Raw genomic sequence first — 24,741 nt, forward strand, 5'->3', positions numbered from 1 at the left:
AATGTCAGAAGAAAATATGTAAAACCCTCCAACTCCTTCATTTATGGCAGGAGGTTGGATTCCACAGCCGAGGATTCGCCTAGCAAGGGTGGTGAATAAGGTGATAGTGGTCAAAAAAGTTTCTTTCTGAACCATATCTTATAAATTTCATGTAAAGATTCCTATTTTTATCTCCATGAAATACATCGTCAAAGAAGTGTATAATGATTCTTGCATTGATCTCTAATTATTTTCTCACTCTTTTTGGCTGGCCATGTTTGCTAATTTTTGACTTAACAAGTTTCATATAGCATCCCTAAAAAATGTTTGTCATTTCTGCATGACGTACGAGCTTGGAATTTATAGAATAAGAATTCCCAAACCTTTAGTTATTTAGAAGTTATTACTTAGAATTTTCATATTGAACTGCAAACAAATTTGCATTCTCTATATAAAATATGTTCAAGAAAAATTATCAGAAGATTCCTAGGTCGATTTTTGATTACTTAGCATTCAACAATGTCCTGTCTGTTTTTGACAGTCTTCTTGGTGTGAAGACATGAGGTTCCTTCTCTGCATTGAACTTATTTTCTTGACACATGGTGGTTCAGCTTCAATTGATTTGAGTCTGGATCTATAACAACATCCGTAGCTTGCATGGCAATTTGATTTAGGATCATCTTGGCTTTGATAGAACCAATATCCTTCATACCATACGTGATAAGACCTAAAACTCCAACTATAATCATCTGAGCATAAATGGCGTCCCTCAACGGGAACTGCAAGTATGCGTGGCTGCAGATGCGTGAAGTTCTCTTAAGTTGATAGTCATGTGGGCTTCAGCATAACAAAAACTAGTGATGCTTGGAACACAAACCAGGGTAAAGCAACTCTTAGCATCAACCATTGATGACCTGCATATTTCCTTTTGGGGAGCACACTTTACATCTTGATGTATGAAAAGTATAGTGCTGGGAAGGATAGAACTAACAAAAGATGGAAACCACTGACAAAACAACTAAAAATGTTTCAAAAAGAACAGCCTTCACTGGCAACATTGACCATATTATTTTACAACAAAACAAGAATGCTGCTCATATACCATCCATGAAGGTTATGTAATGGGTTTCTGAACTCGACCTTCTTTTGCAGATCAGTGGCTCAATACTTTGTAAACCTTCGCAGGACATCAAAATAGTCAGGGAAAGTCTTCCGCGTGCAGCCGGGGTCTTTAATGGTGACAGGAACATCAGCACAGGCAGCGATAGAAAATGCCATCGCCATCCTGTGATCGTCATACGTGTCAATTGCAGTCACATTCAACCTCTCAGGTGGGGTGATCACGCAGTAATCAGGCCCTTCTTCCACTATTGCTCCGAGCTAGATCCACAGAGGTGAAACAAATGTCATAGAGAGAGAAAGAGAGAGATACAAAGAGAGATATTAGAGGAAAGAGAATGTATTTACCTTTCTAAGCTCCGTACAAATGGCAATCATCCTTTCAGTCTCCTTGACTCTCCAAGAGGCCACTGAAAATAAAAATAATAATAATAATAAAAGATAAGACATTCTATGGATACATAAATTTAAGAAAGGGAAGCTATAAGATGACTGCTTTCCAAATCACTGCCAACTGATTCCAGATACCAATTTATATGAACAAGTTATAAGCTTGCAAGAGTGCAAGCTAAAACTTACCATCTCTAATGGCTGTTGGACCATCCGCAAATAGCGCAACAACAGCAAGGGTCATGGCAACATCGGGCATTTTATTCATGTTTACATCAACGGCACGCAAGTTTTTTCTCTTGGAAGGATCTCGTGGTGGACCAGTAACAGTGACACTGTTCTCAGTCCATGTAACCTTGGCTCCCATTTTCTCAAGAACTTCTGCGAATTTCACATCACCCTACATCATAAGGGCAAAACAGAGACACAGCAGGAACACCCTTGTCAAAAGAATGAAACAACCAGTTGGCTAAATGCTTCAGGATCTACAGAGATAACTATTAATACCTGCAAACTGGTTGTACCACAACCTTCGACAGTGACAGTACCCCCAGTGACTGCAGCACCTGCCAAGAAATAACTAGCACTCGATGCATCACCTTCTACGTAAGCCGTTCCAGGGGATCTGCAACAGGTTAGGATGCAGCAAAGTGATTCAAGTTGAAAAAAATTATGAAGCGGCATCATCATCGATTTATTGTGAATCTTCAGATTTCTAAACTCACTGGTACTTTTGACCACCCTTGATCAAGAATTTGTCCCAACTATCGGAGTGCTCCACAGTGACACCAAATCGTTCCATCAATTTCAAAGTCATTTCAACATATGGAATAGAAATTAGTTTGTCAATGATCTCAATCTCCACATCTCCAAGTGCCAAGGGAGCTGCCATGAGCAAAGCAGTCAAGTACTGACTGCTGATGGATCCAGAGAGTTTCACCTGAAGAAAATGGTCCAAGTTCATCCCTTTATGGATCTTCCCAATTATATACAGACTACATCTTTCGTATAAAAGGCAGCACATATGTTGATAATACGAATATACAGACTAGATACAGAATGGGAAGTCTCCAAGTTGCAATTATTATCAATCATAAAGCTTGTAAATTCATGCTTCAAACAGTAAGGCAAACAGCATACTTTAATGAAGCTTTAGAAAACACGGCAGTTTTGAAGATACAAAGGAAAAACTGGGAACAAGAATTTCAAATACTGGCTTCTGGTATTTGAAACAAAGTATAGAAATCTATTGCTGGGACAGTCCAAGAAGCAGCCATTGCAAGAATATTTGATAAACAGTTAATGGTTCAGTTAAATCTTGCAAAATACTAGGAATATCAGAGATGGGATGAACCAATTATCAAGGAGCTCGAATTTTCGCAATATGTTACAATCGAATGCAGCCATTATCAATTAGGCATGGAGGATCTAAGTACATAGTGAAAACTTCCTTGATAACATTAAGTGCTATTAGTGGAGCTACTCTAGAACATTCACATTTAGATAATTAGTTACTTTCAAGCAGGATGACAAACGTGTAGGACTAGTCACAAGCCCTGAGAACTAAGTTAAATTCATTTGATTGAAATGGTTTGTTCGTTCACCACAAGGACAAGGCAGCCTCCTGCAGCAAGTCATCAAACTTTCCGATAAAAGGGCACAGAAAAGGGAGGGACCAAGGAAGACCAAGATGAGTACATGGAGCCTGGGAGGACACTTCAAATATTATTGTGATATATTTATTTACATAATGGAAAAGAGTTAAAAAAAGCAAAAAAAAAGAAAGAATCAACAGATTGTTACTACTAGTTACCCCAAATAAAAGAAAAAATAATTGCAGATAACTGACAAATACGTCATGTTTGATCATATTTGACTGCTAAACTACTGTAAGAAGCATTATACTACTTTATTATTTGTGGAAAATTGTTAAGAAGGGGTAGCAGCAGCTACGTATCTCATAAGAGGAAAAGGTGGACGGCATAACTAGATAAAGGAGAAAGTCTGAAAGTCAGGAATCAGGATAAAGAAGACTGTTATCTTTTATGAAAAAGGATATACGGTGCTAAAATGTAAAAAAAAAAAAAAACAGGTCCGTGAACGAGTAGAAGCTAAAATGGACTTTGGTTTCCAACATCTGGAGGGGGGCGGGGTGGAGACCGCATAGCGTTGCTCTTTTTGCAATTCAGAGAAATCTCTGGGAAAAATTAGAAAATCAGAGAATCAAGAAATGAGGAATCACATAAGAAAACCAAACTCAGTTTTCTTTTAATTGAAGATATGGTTAATGGTAAAGGTTTGAAGGGATAGAGAGACAAAAGCCGATATTGTTTCTATCCTGAATTCCAATTCATAAGCACCAATATTCTACTCCACAAGTGATCAGAAAAAGTCAACCATGTAGCATGACATGTTTCCATTGTGTTTGGAACTGATTTAGCTTGAAGCATTCTTTGTTATATAATTTAAGTTTCAGAAAGGTATTTAGGTTAAAGTTGTTACCGGACATCGTAATGAGTTGACAAAGAAGTTCAGATTTCCACTTGATTTCAGCAAAGTGCATATAAGTTTTAAAAGAAAGTACAAGAACAATTTGATGAGAGCTTTCATTATAAATTCTCAAGAAAATTTGGGTACCATTTTATAAACGGTGAGAGAAATAGGGGGACTATCTAGGAAAAAAAAAGGAAAAGTGGCAAGCCATTAAAGAAAAAGTTGGGAGGCAACAGAAGATAAAATCATCATTCACATTTGATCTGTAACGGGAAAGCCATTTTATTTTTTTTCACTTCCGAGATACATGGAAAGTGATAAAGTTCTCAATTTCCCATTCCGCTACAAAAACATTTTAAACATAACTGCAGAATAGGAGCGTTCTCTTTCAAAGATATAAAACAACTATATCCTGGAAAGAAAAATTTAATGTGGAATTAAAGTTGCACAATTTTTCTTCATCAGTAAAAAGATCGGTTGAATATGGGATGCAGAACATCAAGAAAAAAAAATCTACAAAGTGAAATGGAAAATCCAGAATATGTCAACCCATAGATTGTAAAATCAAAATCCATAATTACACTTCCCAAGAATTTAAACTCAAACTTCCTAAGAAAACATTTTATGCTGACCTGGCCAAGCCTTCAGCTCTAATCTCATATGTTCCAGAACAAAAAAGAAAACCTATCAGTATTATTATAGCATATTATCAGAGAGGGGGGGAAGGATGAGAGGCTACAACTTACACCATGGTCCATACTCTAAAACTTCTGTTAAAAGCCCTAAATTTTGATTATAAACCAATCAACCGCTGAAATTGATAAATGAAGAAAGCAATAAACCGATTTCACCATCTACATGATGCAGGGGCTACCACTATGATTGACTAAAAAGAGAAGGTTTTGGAAAAAGACTCATTTTGTATGTGATACTTTATGAGGCATACACCTCAAAAGGGATGAGTGTTGAAGTGCGTACGTTGCTAAATACGGTCTAAAATGGAGCTGAACTGGTGAGAGAAGAAGATATTTCGGTCAATCGACAGCTGGCAGCTTCATAAGGCTGTCCAACATCTCTAAAATATGCAGAGAAAGTTTCTAATGTGTATCTGACTTGCCAATATGTGTTTAAGAAGAATTCTGCAAGTTGGACATGAGAGTTCAACACTATTGTAGTGCAACATACTTGAATCTAAGTGATCATTCATACTGTTAAAAATTGAATATTGTTTCATAGATTAAATGCCCACTAGAACATTTGCTTGCAATTTCAATCCTTCCAATAGTGTAATTTCAATCCTTCCAGTAGTATATGAATAGCTCCAGCGAAATCTGTCTACAAGGCATTGATCAAAAAAAATTCATTGTCTAATAAAATTAAACATTTTTTTAAATGCTGATAATAAAAGGGTTAAAAACTATAGGCTTGCAAAGTGCAAGTTGTACCTATACAAGAGAAGAGTAACACTACCAAAGAAGGTTCTCGAGGAGTAGATGAAGAAAATACATATGAAACACACAGCAACAAGCATGCCCCTACTACTTTCATGAAAAAAATAAGGGGTGTACATCAGCTAACAATCATCTCAAGTTATCTCAGATCCATATGAAGACTCAAGTCAGGGGCTATCCGACCACTGGAATGATGTTATAAAGAGAACATTATGATCATGCGTGTCCGAACAAAAATAAAAAGTTAAATCTATTGGCATTGGAAACTAGGAATGTTTTTTTATTTATTTATTTTTACCTTCTAGCCAAAATATATGCACTTTGACATGTTGTTCAGTAATACATACCACACTATTATCAATTTATTATTACCATTCATTACAGCAGAAGAAGCTCAGGTTGTATTTGATAGTGGAATCACTCAACAAATAGATGATACTACTTCCCCTGAACAGTGAAGCCTCAAAGCAAGACAGAAGTGAGTATAAGGATAATATGACACTGACCTTTCCACCTGGAAGGCCTCCCATTGCATTAACACGGACAGGAGGGCAATTAGTGCCTAAGAAACAATCAACATCAGAACCCAGCTGCTTCAAACCAGTAACCAAGTCTCCTATAGGCCTTTCCCTCATCCGTGGCACCCCATCAAGTATGTAACTGGAATGTGAAGCAGATAAATTTTCAGCTAGAGTGATTGTGAATTAGATATTTGACCTAAAGTACAGCAACATGTAGCATAGATCAGCCTAATCTAATCCCAAAAGATAATGTGGTACCTTGCATTTCCACCAGCAGCAGTAACAGCAGCTGTCAATGGACGCATTGCAGTTCCTGCATTTCCTAAGAAGAGTTGAACTTCTTTGGAATCTTTCCCAACTGGAAATTGACCGCCACAACCAACAACTGTTGCTCTTTTCATTGCACTGTCGTCTTCCACAGGCAGGCCAAGGGTTCTCAGAGCAGCAAGCATGTAGCGAACATCATCACTATCCAACAAATTGTCTACAACAGTAGTTCCCTGATCACAGATGTAAGAGAGAACTTAGGACAATGCCATTTTAAGGGCAGCAGCAGCAGCAGCATAACCAAACATGGACTATATCCAATTATCTATTTTGTACCAAGCATACGATTTTGATTTTCTATAAACAATCAGTTTAAGAACACTGGAGGAATAATTATAGATAACGAAAGTCATATGCAGACCAAACTGTGTCTCAGAATACACATTATTTCTCATTTCCTCTATCTATCCTAATTCTTAATTTTATTTATGAACGAATTCATCTCCAGAATGGAAAATTAACGCAAATTCCACAAACCTAGATGAAGTAATAATAGGGAAAAAAGAAATAAAAGAAAAGATTGAACAGATTAACCTTTTATCTTAAAAAGTTGTTTTTTAAAATTCAAAAAAAAAATGAAAAGTGATGCTTCACGTGGCAACAGGGATAGCAAAGCCAGACGATAAGACAAATAAATGGGAAAATAGAAAACCTTAACAGTCAACGTAGACATAGTATTTCCCCAAATTCCAGAACCAATCTCTCTCGACAGACAGAAAGGTTTCACCTTTCCACAATAAGCATCCAAATCAAGACCAGAAATAGAATTATTTCGATCATCTCACCTCGGAAAGGGCGGCGAGGAGGAGGATCCGATTGGATAGAGACTTGGAACCGGGGAGCTTGACGGTCCCGGAGATCTCCTTGATCGGCTGCAGCACGATCTCGGTCGCCATCGAGGGCTTCTCAGTGGCCGTAGAGATGGAGGCCGAAGCCCTAAGAGGAGCAGCCTTGAACGAGACAGACCTTCCACTGCTCGCCGTCCTCAGAGCGCCGAAGCCTCCGAGCTTGGATGCCGATCGAAGGCGGAGGGAAGAACGGAGGGGCGCTGGCCGCTGCGCTCCGTCGAGGTGGGAAGGGAGGAGGGAGGTGTTAGCCTCCAGGCCCTGCACCATGGTTGCTTGCGCCATCTCTGTCTCCCCCTGCTCTCGGTGGTCGCCGACTTCTCACAGAGAGGAGCTCTTTGGGTGACTGAAATACTGAAGTAGTCGTCGTTGTCCCTCACCAACCCCTGGGACGAAATCGGTTCGAATATTTATTTTGTAGCCTATCATATTTATATTTATGTTCGTCTAATAAAATAAATATAAATATAAATATTAGTCAAATATAAAAATTTATATTTATATTTATTTTAAATAAATATAGACATAAATTAAATATTAAAAAATAGATATAAATATAAATATAAATCAAATATTTAAATTATAGCATATAGCTATTTATTTTTTTAAGTTCATAATTGTCATATAAAATTAAATAGAGTTACAAATAAAATCAGATATTTGGATATGGATCAAATAGTTGTCCAACCATATTTATATCTATTTTTTTCAGAGATATAATTACAAATATTAATTAGATACTTAAATTTCGATCTATATCCAAATAAATTTGGATATAAAAATAAATTCGAGCGAATATTATTCGATTCACTTTCATTTCTACCAAACCTACTCTACCTTAAGATGATGTATCCACCCACCAACAGTTTATTGGTACATAATGGCAGTTGAAAAATAAAGACGCTTAATGTAAATGAAACTATTCAATCATTTTGATCAAGTAGTTATATTTGAATAAAAAAAAATAATTTCAAAATGGCTTTTTCAAACTTTTGAATTTCTTTCTTTTAGTGTATTTATTTTAGTGTCAAAAAATTATCACCTTGTGCACGAAACTATTATATTTTGCATAGAAATGCCCTTATTCCCATTAGTTATATGAACTTCAGTAGCTCTAAACTAAGAGTTTAGAAAGAAAAAAAAGGATACGAAAACTATTTGCATAGTGCTGCCTGAGTGCGATAGGTACCTTCACTTTTCCTTTTAATATTACATGCATGTATTTGTCTACTTTTTATATTATTCAAACTTTATTTCCGGGTTGGACCATTTGAAACGCAAATTAAGATATATTTCTGTAAATAGCAATATTATCAGGGTGTATATGCAAAGAAAACAAGAACAAATGTGTCTATGTGGACGTACATGATTGGAGGATAGGTTGTAGCACATTTTTTTTAATCAGTGCACTGCACGTGATGCCAGGAGTAGTTGGAAACTGGTAGAAGCCTTGAACAATGGGTTAGTTCGAGGACATGGTGAGTGGGTTCACATGGGAGGGTTTGGGTTGGTGGTGTCTCGTCCACGGTTAATAGCTTACCAACCTCCGAGTCTTAGACCCCAAAGTCCATGGTCTCTCTTACCTAACTCCTTAGCGGGTTGGTGGCAGTTTTAGGTGAACTTTTTAAACAAGACCAAGGCTTGAAAGAATCTTGATCTAGGTGTCTGCTAATATGTTATTTGTATGCAAAGATTCAACCAATGAGAAGTTTGGTGGTAGATGGCCCGGATGTGTACTCGATCGACTGATGTACAATTTTTAGTAAGCAGTTCATTGTAAGGTGCATTGTTATTCGATGGTGAACTTTATACCATTGCCACTCTATTATTGTATCCGTAAACTCTGTCAATAGCTGGTTTGACGTACTGAGTATCGATACGCCTCTTATATCATATACTGGTATCGCATAATTTTTAGTAAGCAATCCATTATAGGTAGGGCTCAAATCCAATTAGAAACTAGCATATTCATATCTATATTTATTTTGTTTGACGAATATAAATATGGATAAGAATGTTAGTCGGATGCACAAATTTGTATCTATATTTGTTTTAAAAGGATACGAATACAAATCGGATAACAAAAATATGAATATAAATATAGATATAAATTGGATAATTAAACTTTAGGATCGTAGAATTAAAGATATTACTAAGTAAATAATAAATCAAAGTAGTAGCATGTTCATGCGGTCATTTATTTTTCTTAAAAATTTATGAGTATTATATAAAATTAAATGGGGTTATTAATAGAATCGGATATTGGGATACGGATAGGATAGTTTTCTATCCACATATATATATATATATATATATATATATATATATATATATATATATATATATATATATATATATATATATATATATATATATATATATATATCTTTTTTTTACGGATATGGATATTAGTCGGATGCTCAAATTTCTATCTATATTCAGATAGATTCGGATACAAAAATAGATCCGAACAAATATTATCCGATTTACTTTCACCCTTAATTGCCAGGTATGATGTCCCAGTATCATATTTTGTATCGGTGCCACTCTATCACTATGTCGGTATACTTGATCCAATGACTCATTCGACATACCAAGTATAGGCATGCCCTTTGTACCATGTACTGGTACCAAATCGATATGCTATAGTACGCCTCGTACCATCTGGTTTGATATGATATGATGTACCATGGTCCATTGATATATGTAATGCATGTTACACACATGCTATAGTAAAATTTCATATTTAAGAAATAAGCAACAATGTGCTTAATTTATAGCATTTTATCATGGTTAAACAAATCACTGATCATATCAGACCGGGTAACTAATTTTGATGTTTTCTACTAGTCCCAAGCCCTTAAAATTTGCACTTTGCGAGTGGAACATTGACCATAGGCAGAGTTCAAATATATACATGTCAACCATGCAATCAAGCAGGAATAATTGTGAGTTGGAGACCCAACTCTTTTATGCACTTTGAGCTCATCTAATCAATTTGGCTTTTCAGAAAGCCAATGGTCACCGGACGTACCATTTAAGATTAGTGTCACTAAGACTTCATAAAGTAACTTGATTTTTTCTCATATTCCCTTTTTTCTCAAGAAGGAATAACTGTGAGTAGGAGACCCAACTCTTTTATGCACTTTGAGCTCATCTAATCAATTTGGCTTTTCAGAAAGCCAATGGTCACCGGACATACCATCTAAGATTAGGGTCACTAAGACTTCATAAAGTAACTTGATTTTTTCTCATATTCCCTTTCACCTATTTCCTTTTTAAATGCTCAAGCAAATCCATGTTGTAGTCCGACCAAAGTAGTTTACTACTTTTCAATCAAGTCAAAAAGCTTGCATTTTACGATAGAATTTTTTCAAATCCTCCCTCATCGCTAGTAGCCAAGTCCATTGAGTAACTTGTGCTAATATCAGACCAAGTTTTTATGTTGTTTTCTTGTTATATAATTTCCACATAATTCATCGTGGACATTCTCAGGGTTGACATTGAGTAAACCAGCTAATTGATAAGAATCGTAACATATTGCAGGCCAATCTAGAGTACCATATCCAAAGCACTCTGCACAGATCTCAAAGTACTGCAAACTCCTCCATGCATCCACCTGCACAAATCTTGAAGTGACAATTGCACGATCCAACAGTGAGATCATGCGAAGGCAGGGACTTCTTGCGCTGAAAGATACAACCCCTATCCCTTCATGAGATGGCGTATAAGAAAACTCGAGGATGAGAAGAAGAGAAAGAAGATGATAGCAACTCCTGAGAAACTCGACTCAAAGAAGATGATGATAGCAACTCCTGAGAAACTCAACTCCTCTAGAAGATGATAAGATGGATGGAGAAGATCGACACCAATTTCCAACCATAGATGTCAGTCATCAGAAAAGGTATTCACGCCTGTCCCCAAATGAAAGCCATTTTGTGGATGCAGATCAATCCTAGCCTCTCTGCGTGGCTTGCATCGCAACTTTATCCATTAGAACAATCAGCCCCGTCCCGTTCATCCACAGCCATGTCTTCAGGTTCCCATTAAAGGTTGCAACAACATAAAAGCATACTTGGCAAGAATATTTAGAATGATAAACAGTACCATGGGAGTGAAGAAAGGAAAAAGAGAGCTTGATTTGAAGACAAATAAATTCTGCTGCAAAAGCTTTCTTTCAACAGGGATGCCTCAAACACCACAAACATAGGGAAGGAAGAAGCTAACTTGAAAACACCAACATCAACCTACACATTCTGTATGAAAAAATGACTGCTTGACGACCAAACAGACAAGATAGTGCAGGTTTAAAAAGTCAAGGTTCAGAATTGCACGTCAAAGACTTTTCTATGAAAGCATTCAAAATTTAATAAATTAACAGAGTACAGTTGGATGCAACCATCAGACGCAATTGTTTGATTAAATTAGACGAAGAAGAAGACTCGACTTCATGAATTATAAAATGGAAAATGTTCCAGAAAATATGAAGGCTTTATTACAGGCCAAATGCCAGACTCAATCTGCCAAAGCTGGCTTCTTCCCCGCCTGTGTACTCTTAACTCGTTGAAGCGAGGCTCTGGAATCTAGGTTCTCCTTGCAACCATGAGAGAGGAAGGACCCCAGACAAGCTGATCTTATAGAGACTTGGCTGCTTCAATAACTTTCTCCGCTGTTAAACCAAATTCCTTGTATATCCGGCCAGCAGGAGCGCTTGCCCCAAATCGGTCAATCCCTATAGCCTTGCCCTTGGTCCCTAGGAACTTCTCCCACCCAAGAGTGGCTCCTGCTTCAATGCTGACTCTAGCAGTCACAGAAGCAGGGAGGATACTCTCCTTGTATTCATTAGATTGCTCATCAAACAACTCCCAGCAGACAAGTGACACAACTCTGACTGTTTTCCCCTCCTTCCTCAGCTCATCTGCAGCCTTGGCAGCAATCTCCAATTCTGAGCCAGTGCTCATAACAATGAGATCTGGTTTGTTACCAGACGAGTTGTCTGAAATAATATATCCTCCCTTCTCAACTCCTTCAGCTGATGTTCCTGCAAGCTGAGGAAGCTTCTGACGGGAGAGAGCAAGGATCGACGGCCGCTTGCTGTTGAGAATTGCAACCTTGTATGCCCCAGCAGTCTCATTCCCATCAGCTGGGCGGAGCATCAAAATGTTCGGCATGGCTCGGAAGCTAATCAGATGCTCAATGGGCTGATGGGTGGGACCATCTTCTCCAAGACCAATAGAATCATGTGTCATCACATAGATGACTCCTGCCTCACTCAAGGCTGAGATCCTTATGGCAGGTCTCATGTAGTCCGTGAAGACAAAGAAAGTAGCGCAGTAAGGGATAAGACCCGGGCTGTGCAGGGCAATGCCGTTGCATATGGCACCCATTCCATGTTCCCTAACACCGAAACGGACATTCCGCTCCTCAGGTGTGTCCTTTTGGAAGTCGCCAAACATCTTCAGCAATGTCATGTTCGATGATGCAAGATCAGCACTACCTCCTAGGAACCCAGGGAGTACTTTAGCAAGAGCATTGAGGCATTGCTGAGATAGATTTCTAGTGGCATCCGCAGGACTTTCAGGTGTGTATGTCTGCAAGAAAAAGTGTAACAAGTGCCAATGGTAAATGTCAAAATATGATGCTACTTCCATTTTAAATATCGAGAATGGACAGTAAAAGTAAATGAAACATTCACCGGAAGAGCCTTCTCCCATCCAGCAGGCAGATCTCCTGTTATGATCTGCTTCAGCTCTGCGGCGTCCTCTTTATATTTCTTCTCATACTCCACAAACTTGGCATTCCATTCAGCTTCAAGAGCAGCACCTTCCCGGGCATGGCGGCTCCAGTGACTGAAAATGAAAGATCCAGTATGTCCATTATCCACAAAAGATTCAGATTTATCTGCCAAATAAAAGACATTAACAAAGTTTGCAGACCTCTTCACATCTTCAGGTACAAAAAAGGGCTCATAAGGCCATCCAAGGTTCTGCCTGGTTGCTTCAACTTCCTTAGCACCCAATGCACTTCCATGTACACTATATGAATTCGCCTTGTTTGGAGACCCAAAACCAATGGTAGTGGTCACCTGAAGAAAACAGTAATTCGACAAGATTTTAACCAACAATGAAGTACCACATGCTTTATTTTTGAATAACTATGCAATTTTAACAGACCTTGATCAGTGTGGGTTTGTCTTTGACAGCCTTTGCTTCCTTTATTGCAGCACGGATTTCATCATAGCCTGTGTTACCATTCTTCACCCAGATAGTGTGCCAGCCAAGGGCCTCGAAACGGGCATTTACATCTTCAGTAAATGCAATCTCTGTGTCTCCATCAATAGAAATGTGGTTGTCGTCATAAAAAGCAATCAGCTTCCCCAAACCCCAGTGCCCAGCAAGAGAACAACTTTCATTAGAAATGCCCTCCATTTGGCAACCATCCCCAAGTATAGCATACCTAAGACCATTGGTATATCAAATTAGCCATAAGAATAAATTCTTCATACATGGATACATAAATAAGAAATATGGAATACAGCAGAAAATGAATATGAGTTGTTACGTGTAATGATCAACAATCTCCATGTCAGGCTTATTGAAGCGGGAAGCTAGGTGCCTCTCAGCAAGTGCCAATCCAACAGCATTTGCAATACCCTGACCAAGAGGACCTACACAATTCCACCAACCACCAGAGAAAATGAAACGTTTTAACATAAAACGAAAGGAAGAAGGGGCTGCCACCATTATATTCTCTAATACGAAATCCTCAGGATCAGTTCAGGAAGCAAACCAGTAGTGACTTCAATTCCCGGAGTTTCGAAATTCTCAGGATGACCAGGAGTTTTGCTTCCCCACTGCCGGAAAGCCTTCAAATCCTCCTCCTAAAAGATCAGATTGTAACCATCAAAAGCCTCAGCATAAGATTAGAGATAAAGCAAACGCCAGATCAGTGAACTCAAACCATAGGTTCCAATTATTTCTCCTCAGATATCAAATTGAAGCATCAAAAACATCAGCAAAATTTTAAAGCGCAAGTAACACTATATCAATGAATCCAGATCAATGCATAGAGCTGCTGAAACCACGTTATCGAACAAAATTTTTGATCAATATGAGACTTATATGAACTGAACTTACGAAACTATCCACTCTGAGTTCAACAATAGATCTGAACTCCGACAGTTAAATATCACATAGCAAAATTACATACATAAAGGTGTCAACAAAAGCATATTGCTTTGGCTCCTTCTTAGTTCTGTTCCTTCTTCTGTCAGAGTAAAAGCAAACTACCCCAAAACTTTTTTGTCCTAAAGAAGAAAGAGAACAAATATGCATCAAGAGAGACTTCTCAATAAAGCAAAAGCAAAAGCTACAAATTAGGTAATCAAAATCAAATTTTGGACAAACCCATGGGAGATATGCCTCTTTTTACCAATCAAGAATCAAAAACATGAGTGAAAAATTAAATGACAAACCCTAATTCTTCAATCCAAGAATAGATCCGAACCCTTAAAAACAATGAACAAGACCAAAACTATCTTTCCTGCCATTCTACTCATCTAATCTAGAAATAAGCTTCAGAAGAACATCAAATTGCCGTCTTTCCTGCTATTTCACTCATTGAATCGAGAAATAAGCCTCGGACTAGCATCAAGTTGCCGTCTTTTTGGCTCTTATTCTCATCAAATCTGAAAATATGCCTGAGATTAGCAACAAGTTGCCATCTGTCCTGCTAATCTATTCATCAAATCCAGAAACAAGCCTCATAGTAGCATAAGGTTGCCGTCCTTTTTGCCCTTCTACGCATCAAATCTAGAAATCAAGACTCGGAGATGAAGAGATCAGGCGGCTCACCTTGACGCTATCATAACCGGCAAGGTGAAGCAGGGCGTACTGGAGCATACACCCATGTCCGGCGGAGAGCACGAAGCGGTCGCGGTTGAACCAGTAGGGGTTCTTGGGATTGTATCGCATGACCTCGTCGTAGAGGATGTGGCCTATTGGGGCACACCCCATAGGGAGTCCCGGGTGGCCGGAGTTGGCCTTCTCGACGGCGTCGACGGCCAGGAACCGGATCGTGTTGATCGACTTCTCCAACAGGGCCTCTGTGGCGGCTTTCCCCTCCAGCGTCTCCACCGCCGCCGCCCTCGTGACGGAGGATCGGCGAGGCCTGGAGGCGGCCCGCGGGCGCCGGTTCTGGAGACGGGGGGCGGCAGGGGACTTGAGGGCGCGGCCGGCGAGGGAGCTGAGCCCGAAGGCGAGACGGTCGGGGTGGGAAGGGGAGGGGGAAGGGTGGCCGGAGATGGCGCGGCCGACGAGGGCCTGCGCGGCGGTGACGGAGGAGGAAGCGGCCATGGCTCGCCCTGTCTCTCTCTCTAGTTATCTCCGCCTCCTCTGTGTCTCCCCTTCGCTTTTGAGTTGGTGCGATGGAATCGAGAGGTTTGAGGTTTTATTGGCCCGTCGGCGGGACGGGGTTCTTCTGGACGGTACGTTCGAGGATGAGCAAATAGTGGAGCCTCTGCCGTTGGATTTAAAAAAGATTAGATCCTGGCCGTTGGAAGAGGGTAGGAAATGGCTGCCTCGTGTTCGTTTGACCATAATGGCTATCGATAGAGCCATTTGTATTCATCCATTCAATATTATATGGTGATTGATTATGACGTCTGCTTTAATATGGATAGAATATGTGCCATACAAAAAATTCACGGTAGAATACATGACGGCCTTCCAAGTAATGAAAGGTCTCGTTGAAATTTCATAACAAAAATAATGCTTCTCACTGTAGACTAGTTAAATATATCAGTCTAAAAAAAATTATGCTTTCTACTTTAACTTTATAGCTAGATTCAATGGCATTTGGTATTTGCAACTGTGATTGTTTGTAATTGGACATTTGATATAGTAGGTATCAATAGCTATCAGTGTGTAAGTTCCCACTGTCTGAATCTGGTAGGATATCACTATTTTGCTAATTTCAAATTCAAGAGGGTGTGTTTGAAACGGTATAAAACTATAGGGGGTTCCAAAATATGCAAAGCATTTGGAAATTGCTCGGGATCAAAAAGCTTTGGATTTGTTTCAGTGCAAAATATCCAAAACTGCATCAGGTAAAGCCATATATTGAAGTCCAACATATGATTCTCACTGCATGGATAGTTTAGTGGTTGCAAAAATAGTTGGGATTTTAGCCTCCAATAGATCCAACTTGGGACAATCCCCAAACCACAAAACACTTAACCTAAAATAGGATTGTTACAAATAGCCACAACAATCCAAGATACTAGCATATAGAACACCAAATACGTGCTCCTTAATTGGCGACTTCAAAGTTTGGCCTCTAGCTTTTTGTTGTGCGACAAGAGTCTGTTAATGATCTCTGTCCCTTGCATTTAAGGCGTACCATACCAACGAAAGTAACCACAGCCGCCAGTTATCTAGAACACCAAGTTAAAACTGAAAATTAAAAGCAAATTTGGGAGAATAAATGTGAAAATAGGACCAAAGTAGCAACATACCTCTTACATCATGCATGCAAAGAAATATCGGTTAGGATTTGTATTGGTACATAATGTCTTCAATGACGCCCTTCTTCCACAATTATAGAAATTGATTGGGTGGAACAAAGAGGATTAGAAGTTAACTCAAATGCTTCAATGGTCTCCTTCTCCTCCTTCCCCCTCTCTCGCTCCTCTTTGCCTTGGGGATTCTTTGAATGCAGAGAACCCAGATTATTAGGAAATGAATCAAGTGACCTCACATTATTTGAGAAATTCTTAGCATCCACATCTTGATCTGTGTGAATCGTGCTTGTAGAGGTATGCAACGATCAACTATTAACGTGCAAACACATCACAAAATACAACCCAGAAAACCATGCTAATCAAAACAATAGTTGCAATCCCTTTTAACGAGACTCGCATGTCCAAATACATCAATATAAGATGCATGCAAGCATCTGAATTTCTGAATTACATGTTATCACAGAACATCACAGAAAATTGCAGAACAAAGGGATCCATCCATGATCATCACCACATGCATCTTATGCATGAATTAAAAGTATGTTAGATCTGAATATTTAAGGATTAAGTTTGCTAATTTTTCAACTTGTTGATTTTTCTGCATGTTGATTTTATGGTTCTATTGGTGCGTTGATAAGATTACGAGCAATTAGAATCATGTCTTGCATGATCAGTAGATCATATGATGACATAATCAATTAAATATTCAGATCTATGTTTTAATTCATGGATGAGATGGATGTGGCGATGATCATGGATAGATTTCTTTGTTTTGCAATTTTCTATGATGTTCTGTGTTAACATATAATTCAGAAATTCAGATGCATGCGTGCATCTTATATTGATGTATTTGTGATCTCCCACTTGCACTAAAGCCAATCAGCCATGTACCTAAGCCCCATCTTTTTAAGGTGGGCTTCAGTCTTCTGCCGACTAAGCTGCTTAGTAAATAGGTCTGCTACATTGTCTGTGGAATTTACGCTCTGCACATCGACATATTTCTTCTCGAGGTAGTCGCGTATAAGGTGAAACCGCCGCTCTATGTGTTTGGACTTCTGATGAGACAAGACTCCACCCCATTCAATGCATAGCAATGGTATCTGTATCCTAGAACCACTTTAAGTTATCACATGCCACCACTTGATGATGGAGACGAAGGAAGAAGTCACTTGGGAACGATTTAGAAACTTGAAGGAATCTTTGAATATTTTAAAGATGAGGGGGTGTTTCTGAGAATCATAAATTTTCAAGGGGTCAAACTGTAATTTTTTTCTCATTATAATCTTATGATGGGAAGACATGTACTTGTCGTGCAGGAAAACAATCTGTAAGTCTGTTTAGGTTTGCTTTAGGTTGAGACCATACATTAGGGCCCATAGGGTCTGATTTGAAACTGATTCTAAACACTAGCAGGTCAAGAATGTCCTACCCAAACTTGACCAGTAGCCGATCAGATGACCCATTTTAACTAGGCTAACTCGATGTAATTTTGGATTTCATATTTCATGGATATGTTTTTTTCATAATTTTTGATTAATTTATATAAAAGGTAAATAAAATAATATAATTTAGAAATCTCTACATGCACATCCGCTAGTTTGTGTTCACCACACAAATCTTTCCATTAAAGAGATATAAATACAAATCTATATTAAAATAATAATTCTATACTCTCTCCAATTCAATAGGTTGAGGCACCCTACCCAAATCCCACCTAACACTCGAATACAATGGGTTGAGCAAGGCAAATCGAGCCAGATAAATAAGATGGCTCAAAAATTACCACCTTTATTGCAACAAGCTGACTCATACATACATGCATACATACATATATACACACACACACATATATACATATACATACATACATATATATATATATATATATATATATATATATATATATATATATATATATATATATATATATATATATATATATATATATATATATATATATATATATATATATATATATATACACCCACACACACATATATACATATACATATATACACACACGTATACATACATACATACATACATACATATATATACATATATACACATACATACACACATACACAGAGAGATTGATTTGGCTACACTCAAGTGGATCTTTACTCAGTTTTGTTTAGATCTAGATTGTATAATTGAGATGCCATATTGATGATTCGAATGATTGGATGGGATCTAGTACATCAAAACTGATTACAAGCCAAAAATCATATGATTTGAAGACCTATAGTCTATGCATCAAGTAATAAAAAAATATAATTTAATTTTATTTAGACTATCCAATTTTTTGACTAGTTGATGTATAAACCCTAGGATTTTCAAATTTTGTATGTAAATAATTTAGAGGTAATAGATCACATCCAATGGCTCGGATCATCAATATGAGATTCTATTATCTCATATAGACCTGAGTGAAGATCCCCTCAAGTGTAGCCAAATCTCTCTCTCTCTCTCTCTCTCTCTCTCTATATATATATATAATTGGCTCAAAGTTCCGCTGATTTGCATAGCTTACAAGCGTTATTTTAAAAACTAGCTTGACTCAATAGTTTTATTAATGTGGCTGAGTCGAAGCCTAAAAGACTAATGAATGGACACAAACTAGGCTCCGCTTGTTTGCAACGGCATAGGTTGGTAGTTGTCGGTACAGAAAGCTAAGCTCAATCACAATGTGTCTAAGGTGACAAATAAAGGGTGTGCAGAGGGGGTTTGGTAGAATACGGCGAGGCATGTGACTTATAAAATTAGTACTTCTTTCAGAGAGCTTAAGCCTGGTCCAAAATAAACATTGATGCAAGCCCTCACCGTTAGGGCTGCAAATGGATCGGGTCGGGTCGGGTCGGGTCTTGAGTGACCCCTATCCGACCCGGTTTCTTATTTGGGTCCTAATTTTATATCCAGATCCGACCCGGTTGAAAATCGGGTTGGATCGAGTCCATGCCTATAAATTTTGACCCAACGGCTCATTCGAGTCGGGTCGGATCGGGTCCGGATCAGGTCTGGATCTATGTATTTTTATATTCAAAGTTTCATATATAATAGTAAAAAACTGATCAAAAAAATGAGTCGAGTCAGGTCAGGTCCGAATCCGGGTCAAAATTGGGTGGACCCGACCCGATTTGAAAATTAGAACAGGTACAAATTTAGAACCCGACACGGTCCGCGGGTCATAAAATTCGGGTCGGATCGGGTCGGGGCTTATACGGGTCGGGTTGGGTCGGGGCTTATACGGGTCGATCCGACCCATTTGCAACCCTACTCGTTGCATCTCCAAATAGGATCAGATATGGCATTTTGTGATTTATAGAGCCATGAGGCTTCTCGCAACGTAAGTATCCCCACTTTTCACTTACCACCAACCTTTTTCTTTGCAATTTCCTTTTCTTCGGTCGGCAACATCAAACTTGATTTGATCCCAAAATGATATATTGGTTGGTAAAAAGAGTGTCAAGCGGAATACTCCTCTCTCTCCATCTCCCTTTGTTTTGTTATGTTCAGAAGCGGCTCAATGTATTTGGAGGCCTAAGGTGAACTTAAAGGTCCAACATTAATGCATTTGGAGGCCTCAATGCATAAATACGGAAAGCGATAATAAATTTCTTTAGGTAAGAGATACGTCCTAATAAAAATACATTTGGGGCCTTAATGTATTTATAGCTATAAAGATACGTAGCATTTGAGGCCTATAAATGCATCAGGAGCCTCAATGTATTTGGATGCTCACCTTGAAACTTACTATAATAAATGCATTTGGGGGCTGGGGCCTTAGGCGACTGCCCCAATCGTCTAAGGGTTGAGCTGGCCCTTGTTATGTTTTTTTTTTGTTTTGGATGAAGGCAGTATACTTCTCTTTTCTTGGAACTTTTGGTTGGTGGGGGGAGTGGCAGATCCAAGGGGGTTAGGTGGAACTCAACATTCATCCCAGGGCTGCAAATGGCTTAGATCTCAGAGATCCCTAGCAGGGATGTCAAGAACATGGGCAAGATTTTTATATTAATTGAACCTGGTTTCAGGCCGCTTGGGGCCACAAACGGGCTTTAGTTTTTTTTTGACCACACGTAAGATTGCATTTTAAATCTAATAACTAGATTCAGCCCAAATCAACAGCCATAAATTGGGTTGGATCAGGTCAATTTGACAATTTGATTTTTAAAGTCGGATGGAAAATTAGATTGTCGTGCTGGTTAGATCAGTTTTCTTCCAAGTCCAACCTCATCTGTTGGAGTTAGATCATGATCGATCTGAGTTAGAACATTTCTCAAGCCCAAATATCTTTCTCATACCGTCAATTATTAATTAGACTATATCATAATGGAGGTAATTAAAAACTTATATAATACATTGTACCAATCTATCATAAATAGCTTGCCATGGTTGAACATGACTATATAACTTCATGTGGCATAGCAATATTGATTCCCTTTATCGAGGCAAATTGATGGTATATGCATATATGCATGCACATTGTGTGTGCAAACATGCATATATGTGGGGAGGGCAAGTCTTAGTGTCACGATAAGGTTGTTCTACTTTAATATGAATATAATATATTTGGATCACGGAAAAAGCCTCTTAATGCATGGGGGCAAGATTGTATATATCTTATCCTCTCTAAATTCTACAATGATGGAAGCCTCATGCATTTTGGACACCCTATATATATATATATATATATATATATATATATATATATATATATATATATATATATATATAACGTGCATGTATATATTGCAATATGTATAAAAAATAGAATATATATTAGATGTTAAGGCTTCTTTTACTTTGTGAGCCATGTAAATGAGCAGAGTTTTCAGCAGAGGACATGCTTACGTGAGTGAGCTTGTCTAATGCTAGAGTCTGAAAATGGAGCATTAGCTTAATTTAGTAAATGAATGAGCTCGAACAAGCCCGTGACCTTGGATTTCGAAGCCCTTGGAGTCTTGGACTCGATTGCATCCAAATCACTCTTACAACACCTTTATTTTGAGATGGGATTTGAGAGGAAATGGGTTTAGTTGAAGGATGGTGGCTTACGATGAGATGTAGCGGTGTTTAGAGCAATTTCAGCCACTATGAGCAGTAAAGGAGATAACAATGCCGTTGCAAAGAGAAACTCTAGATTCTTTTCTATTTTTTTTTTCCCTAGAAGAAGCTGTAGGTCTCCTTTAAGAAGTTGTTGTTGTTGTTTTACTCATTTTCAGAAAGCAAAATGGCGAGGACTTATATCTAAGTTCTATCCTCTCTGAAATTCAGAAAAAAATAAGAAAATCAAGCATGCCATGTCATGAATATATAGTTAAGCGGACTCTTTTAACTAATCCCAATATGAAAAATCTAACTTTTCTAGAATTTCACTGGAACAAAAATTTTCTAATTATTTTCTTTAGTTAGAAGTTTCATTTATCTAAAACTATTTTGAATTAGAACTAGGCTTCTAAAGATTCATGACTTAAAAATATGAATAATGTATATTATTTTAAAATAAAATATTATATATATAACATTTTACTACTTGTATGCCCATGAGCAATGCTAGTCTTTGGTTGGCAGATGAAATGAGTTAGAAGAAGGCTAAGCGCAACAAAAAACTTGGCAACTACTCCTAAAGGATCTCTTTGAGTTACCACGAGAGAGGGGAGGAGGTGTGTGAGCAGTCTTGGGAATCACATCCGGCGACATGAACAAGCTGGTTTGAAGACTTGACTTTTGATATTATAACAAAAATCTTTGGCGAGTCATATAGTCCAATATTTTTGTTGATAATTATCAGACATAAAAGAGGTGCCACCAAGTATTGTCTAACCTGGACCTAATAGCCTCTACATTTGAGCACATACCCTATCTGCTCAAGGAATGGATTGGATAGGATGAGATGAGGTACAAATAGGGTTTGGGTTGTATTAGGTATGAATCAGAATCGAATCCAAGTCGAGCTAAACCTAAACCTTAAACCCTAAACTCTAAACCCAAAAATTGTAAACCCTAAACCTTAAACTCTCAACCCTAAAGCCTAAACCCTAACATTTTAAATCCTAAAATCCTAAAACCCTAAACCCTAAACCCTAAACACCTAAACTATTGGGTATGGCCTAGATTTGAGTTTATATGGGGGAAATTTTGATATATCCTCAAACCTAGGCCCCATGTATTAAATTGGTTTTTCTTTGGACTTGAACTCATACCCGATCTAGAGGTGCACATGTATAGATTGGGTCTGAGTCAGGTGTAGATTGAGTACAAGTTTGTAGCTATTGGTAATAGTCCTAAATATAAAAGGTTAACGATGGATAGTCCAGCTCAAAAATATGAACCATTTATGTATAAGAAAAAAAGTGTACCAAATCATTTTTCTTATTTGAATCCTTTTAGTTGAAGAATCAATTCAATTATAAATATTAGTTAATAGGGTTTACATCACCATGTAAGAATCTGTACCATTTTGATTTATATTCTATGCCTATACTCCTTTAATTTGTTAGATATAAAACAGATCTGATCGAAAAGAAGAAAGCAATTCTTTAACTTGCTCCACTCAAAAAAATTCAGAAAAAAAGTAGAAAATTTTTCAAAAGCAGTATTTTGATCATCTTTTCTTTTATTAATAAGCCTCAAACTGAGATACATAACTTTTATTTTACTAGCGAGGTTTGCCATTGTATAATTCGTGTTGATTTTTTTTTTAGTTAAAAGAGAACACAACTTTTCTGAAATAGACACTACTAGTGAAAATAATTATAAAAAAATAAAATCATATAGAAGGTAGATCTCAATTTCTATATCAACTTTGCCTTTAGATGCTTCACAATCCAAAATTAGAAGATGCGTCCACTCAAAGTCTTTTTCCCTGAAAAAAGGGTTTGATCACCCCATTTTAAGGCTCAAACAGTAGAATGTGGCCTTAATCACTCAGTGTGCTGTACCCTTTAGAAAGGCGATGCCATGTTGAAGAACTTGAAAAGTTATCCGATTTAAAAAAAAGAGAAGCTCCTCAATTGAGCGTCTTATGGATAAGTTGTAGCTTTTGGATGTTTGGCATGCAATTTGGCTTTTCGATATGGTAAATCTTGCTTTCGGACTCTATTAAGTCTTCCTTGTAATAGTCAAAGTGATCCACATTGAGTTTTATAATATTCCAAGATTAAAAATAAAAAAAATAAAGCTCTACTCCTATACTTTATATTTTTTTTTTGCAATAAAGAATTAGTATATGGTGATTCAACCACCTTCCATAAATTGCACCACCAATCACCTTATGCCACATTGTTATTAGGAATTTATGAGAAATATAAGCAAATCCTCTTAACATTACGCTATGATATATGCATGACTAGCAAAATTAGATAACAAAACTTGGTATTTGATTCAAAGTGACCTGTAAATTATTAAATCCTCCACTATAGGAGATTATTTCGACATCTTCAAATAGTAAATTTGTAGAATTTAAAATAAAAAAGAAACCTCTACTTTATCAAGTTGAAAGGGTTGGACAAGAAACATTTTGATTAAATATTTCCAAACAAAATACTACTACTCCATTAGCAAACCACCTCTCCCTTTTGTCTTATATTTTGTAGTAGAGAAACATTTTACTTGTTTTTATATACAATAAATATATTTACCGTGCGAGACTAATAAATTTGTTTTACACTTAAAATTTCTTCTGTAGGCATTGTTGATCTCGTGCAAATTTGGATTTTATTGTGAGGTGTGTCAATGATGCATTCCTTTGCTTTTATTTCAGTAATGTCTCTACATGTATCTACATTATTTGGATTCATACTAACTTTACTTGCTTTATTTAAGTTTAATAAATTGTACATAGTCATCTTCTATAAAAATGTTACACTATTAGCAACATAACTAATTTTTAACATATAAGAAAGTTTAGTTAGTGTGTTTATTATTTAGATTTTTTTTTATATTTTTAGAATAACAATAGGTTAGCCACCTTTCATGCATCTCAAACACTAACCTTCATCCCAATGCATGAGCAATGCCAGATGGTAGACCTAGGTCCCATTGTGTTTTGCATGATATGCCACTCCGTCGTTCCTCAACTATGTGCGTTAACGCCA

The 24,741-nt window shown here is 37.5% G+C and overlaps 2 protein-coding genes across 3 annotated transcripts; both read right to left on the reverse strand.

Annotated features, from left to right (window-relative positions):
• Window positions 1-861: 861 nt before the first annotated feature.
• Window positions 862-7,524, reverse strand: LOC103723775 (3-phosphoshikimate 1-carboxyvinyltransferase 2). Its single transcript, XM_008814806.4, has 8 exons — window positions 7,066-7,524; window positions 6,212-6,453; window positions 5,939-6,092; window positions 2,214-2,428; window positions 1,996-2,113; window positions 1,678-1,888; window positions 1,447-1,508; window positions 862-1,359 (listed from the first exon to the last, which is right to left on the reverse strand). The coding sequence occupies exons 1-8, from the start codon at window positions 7,408-7,410 to the stop codon at window positions 1,141-1,143; spliced, it is 1,566 nt and encodes a 521-aa protein (XP_008813028.3). The 5' UTR covers window positions 7,411-7,524; the 3' UTR covers window positions 862-1,140.
• Window positions 7,525-11,468: 3,944 nt separating this feature from the next.
• LOC103723776 (transketolase, chloroplastic) lies at window positions 11,469-15,628 on the reverse strand. Of its 2 annotated transcripts, XM_008814808.6 has the most exons (7): window positions 14,979-15,628; window positions 13,915-14,005; window positions 13,687-13,792; window positions 13,299-13,581; window positions 13,062-13,210; window positions 12,821-12,974; window positions 11,469-12,716 (listed from the first exon to the last, which is right to left on the reverse strand). In XM_008814808.6, exons 1-7 carry the CDS (start codon window positions 15,477-15,479, stop codon window positions 11,760-11,762), a joined length of 2,241 nt encoding a protein of 746 aa, XP_008813030.1. In that variant the 5' UTR covers window positions 15,480-15,628; the 3' UTR covers window positions 11,469-11,759. The 2 variants fall into 2 exon arrangements, with proteins under 2 accessions (XP_008813030.1, XP_026656039.1); XM_026800238.4 differs by having other exon boundaries at window positions 12,821-13,210; window positions 14,979-15,575.
• Window positions 15,629-24,741: the final 9,113 nt, after the last annotated feature.

This window comes from Phoenix dactylifera, chromosome 16, assembly GCF_051530095.1.
Source record: "Phoenix dactylifera cultivar Ajwa chromosome 16, Ajwa_hap1_PhDact_Kaust_v1.1, whole genome shotgun sequence".
Classification (NCBI taxonomy): domain Eukaryota; kingdom Viridiplantae; phylum Streptophyta; class Magnoliopsida; order Arecales; family Arecaceae; genus Phoenix; species Phoenix dactylifera.

Coding starts and splice junctions, on each gene's coding strand:
- LOC103723775 (XM_008814806.4), bottom strand. CDS start 7,410: ATGGCGCAAGCAACCATGGTGCAGGGCCTGGAGGCTAACACCTCCCTC. Junction 6,093..6,211: donor GCTGCTGGTGGAAATGCAAG/GTACCACATTAT, acceptor TTCACATTCCAG/TTACATACTTGATGGGGTGC. Junction 1,889..1,995: donor GTGGTACAACCAGTTTGCAG/GTATTAATAGTT, acceptor CTTATGATGTAG/GGTGATGTGAAATTCGCAGA.
- LOC103723776 (XM_026800238.4), bottom strand. CDS start 15,479: ATGGCCGCTTCCTCCTCCGTCACCGCCGCGCAGGCCCTCGTCGGCCGC. Junction 14,006..14,978: donor CCGGTTATGATAGCGTCAAG/GTGAGCCGCCTG, acceptor CTGATCTTTTAG/GAGGAGGATTTGAAGGCTTT. Junction 13,793..13,914: donor GGGAATTGAAGTCACTACTG/GTTTGCTTCCTG, acceptor GGAATTGTGTAG/GTCCTCTTGGTCAGGGTATT.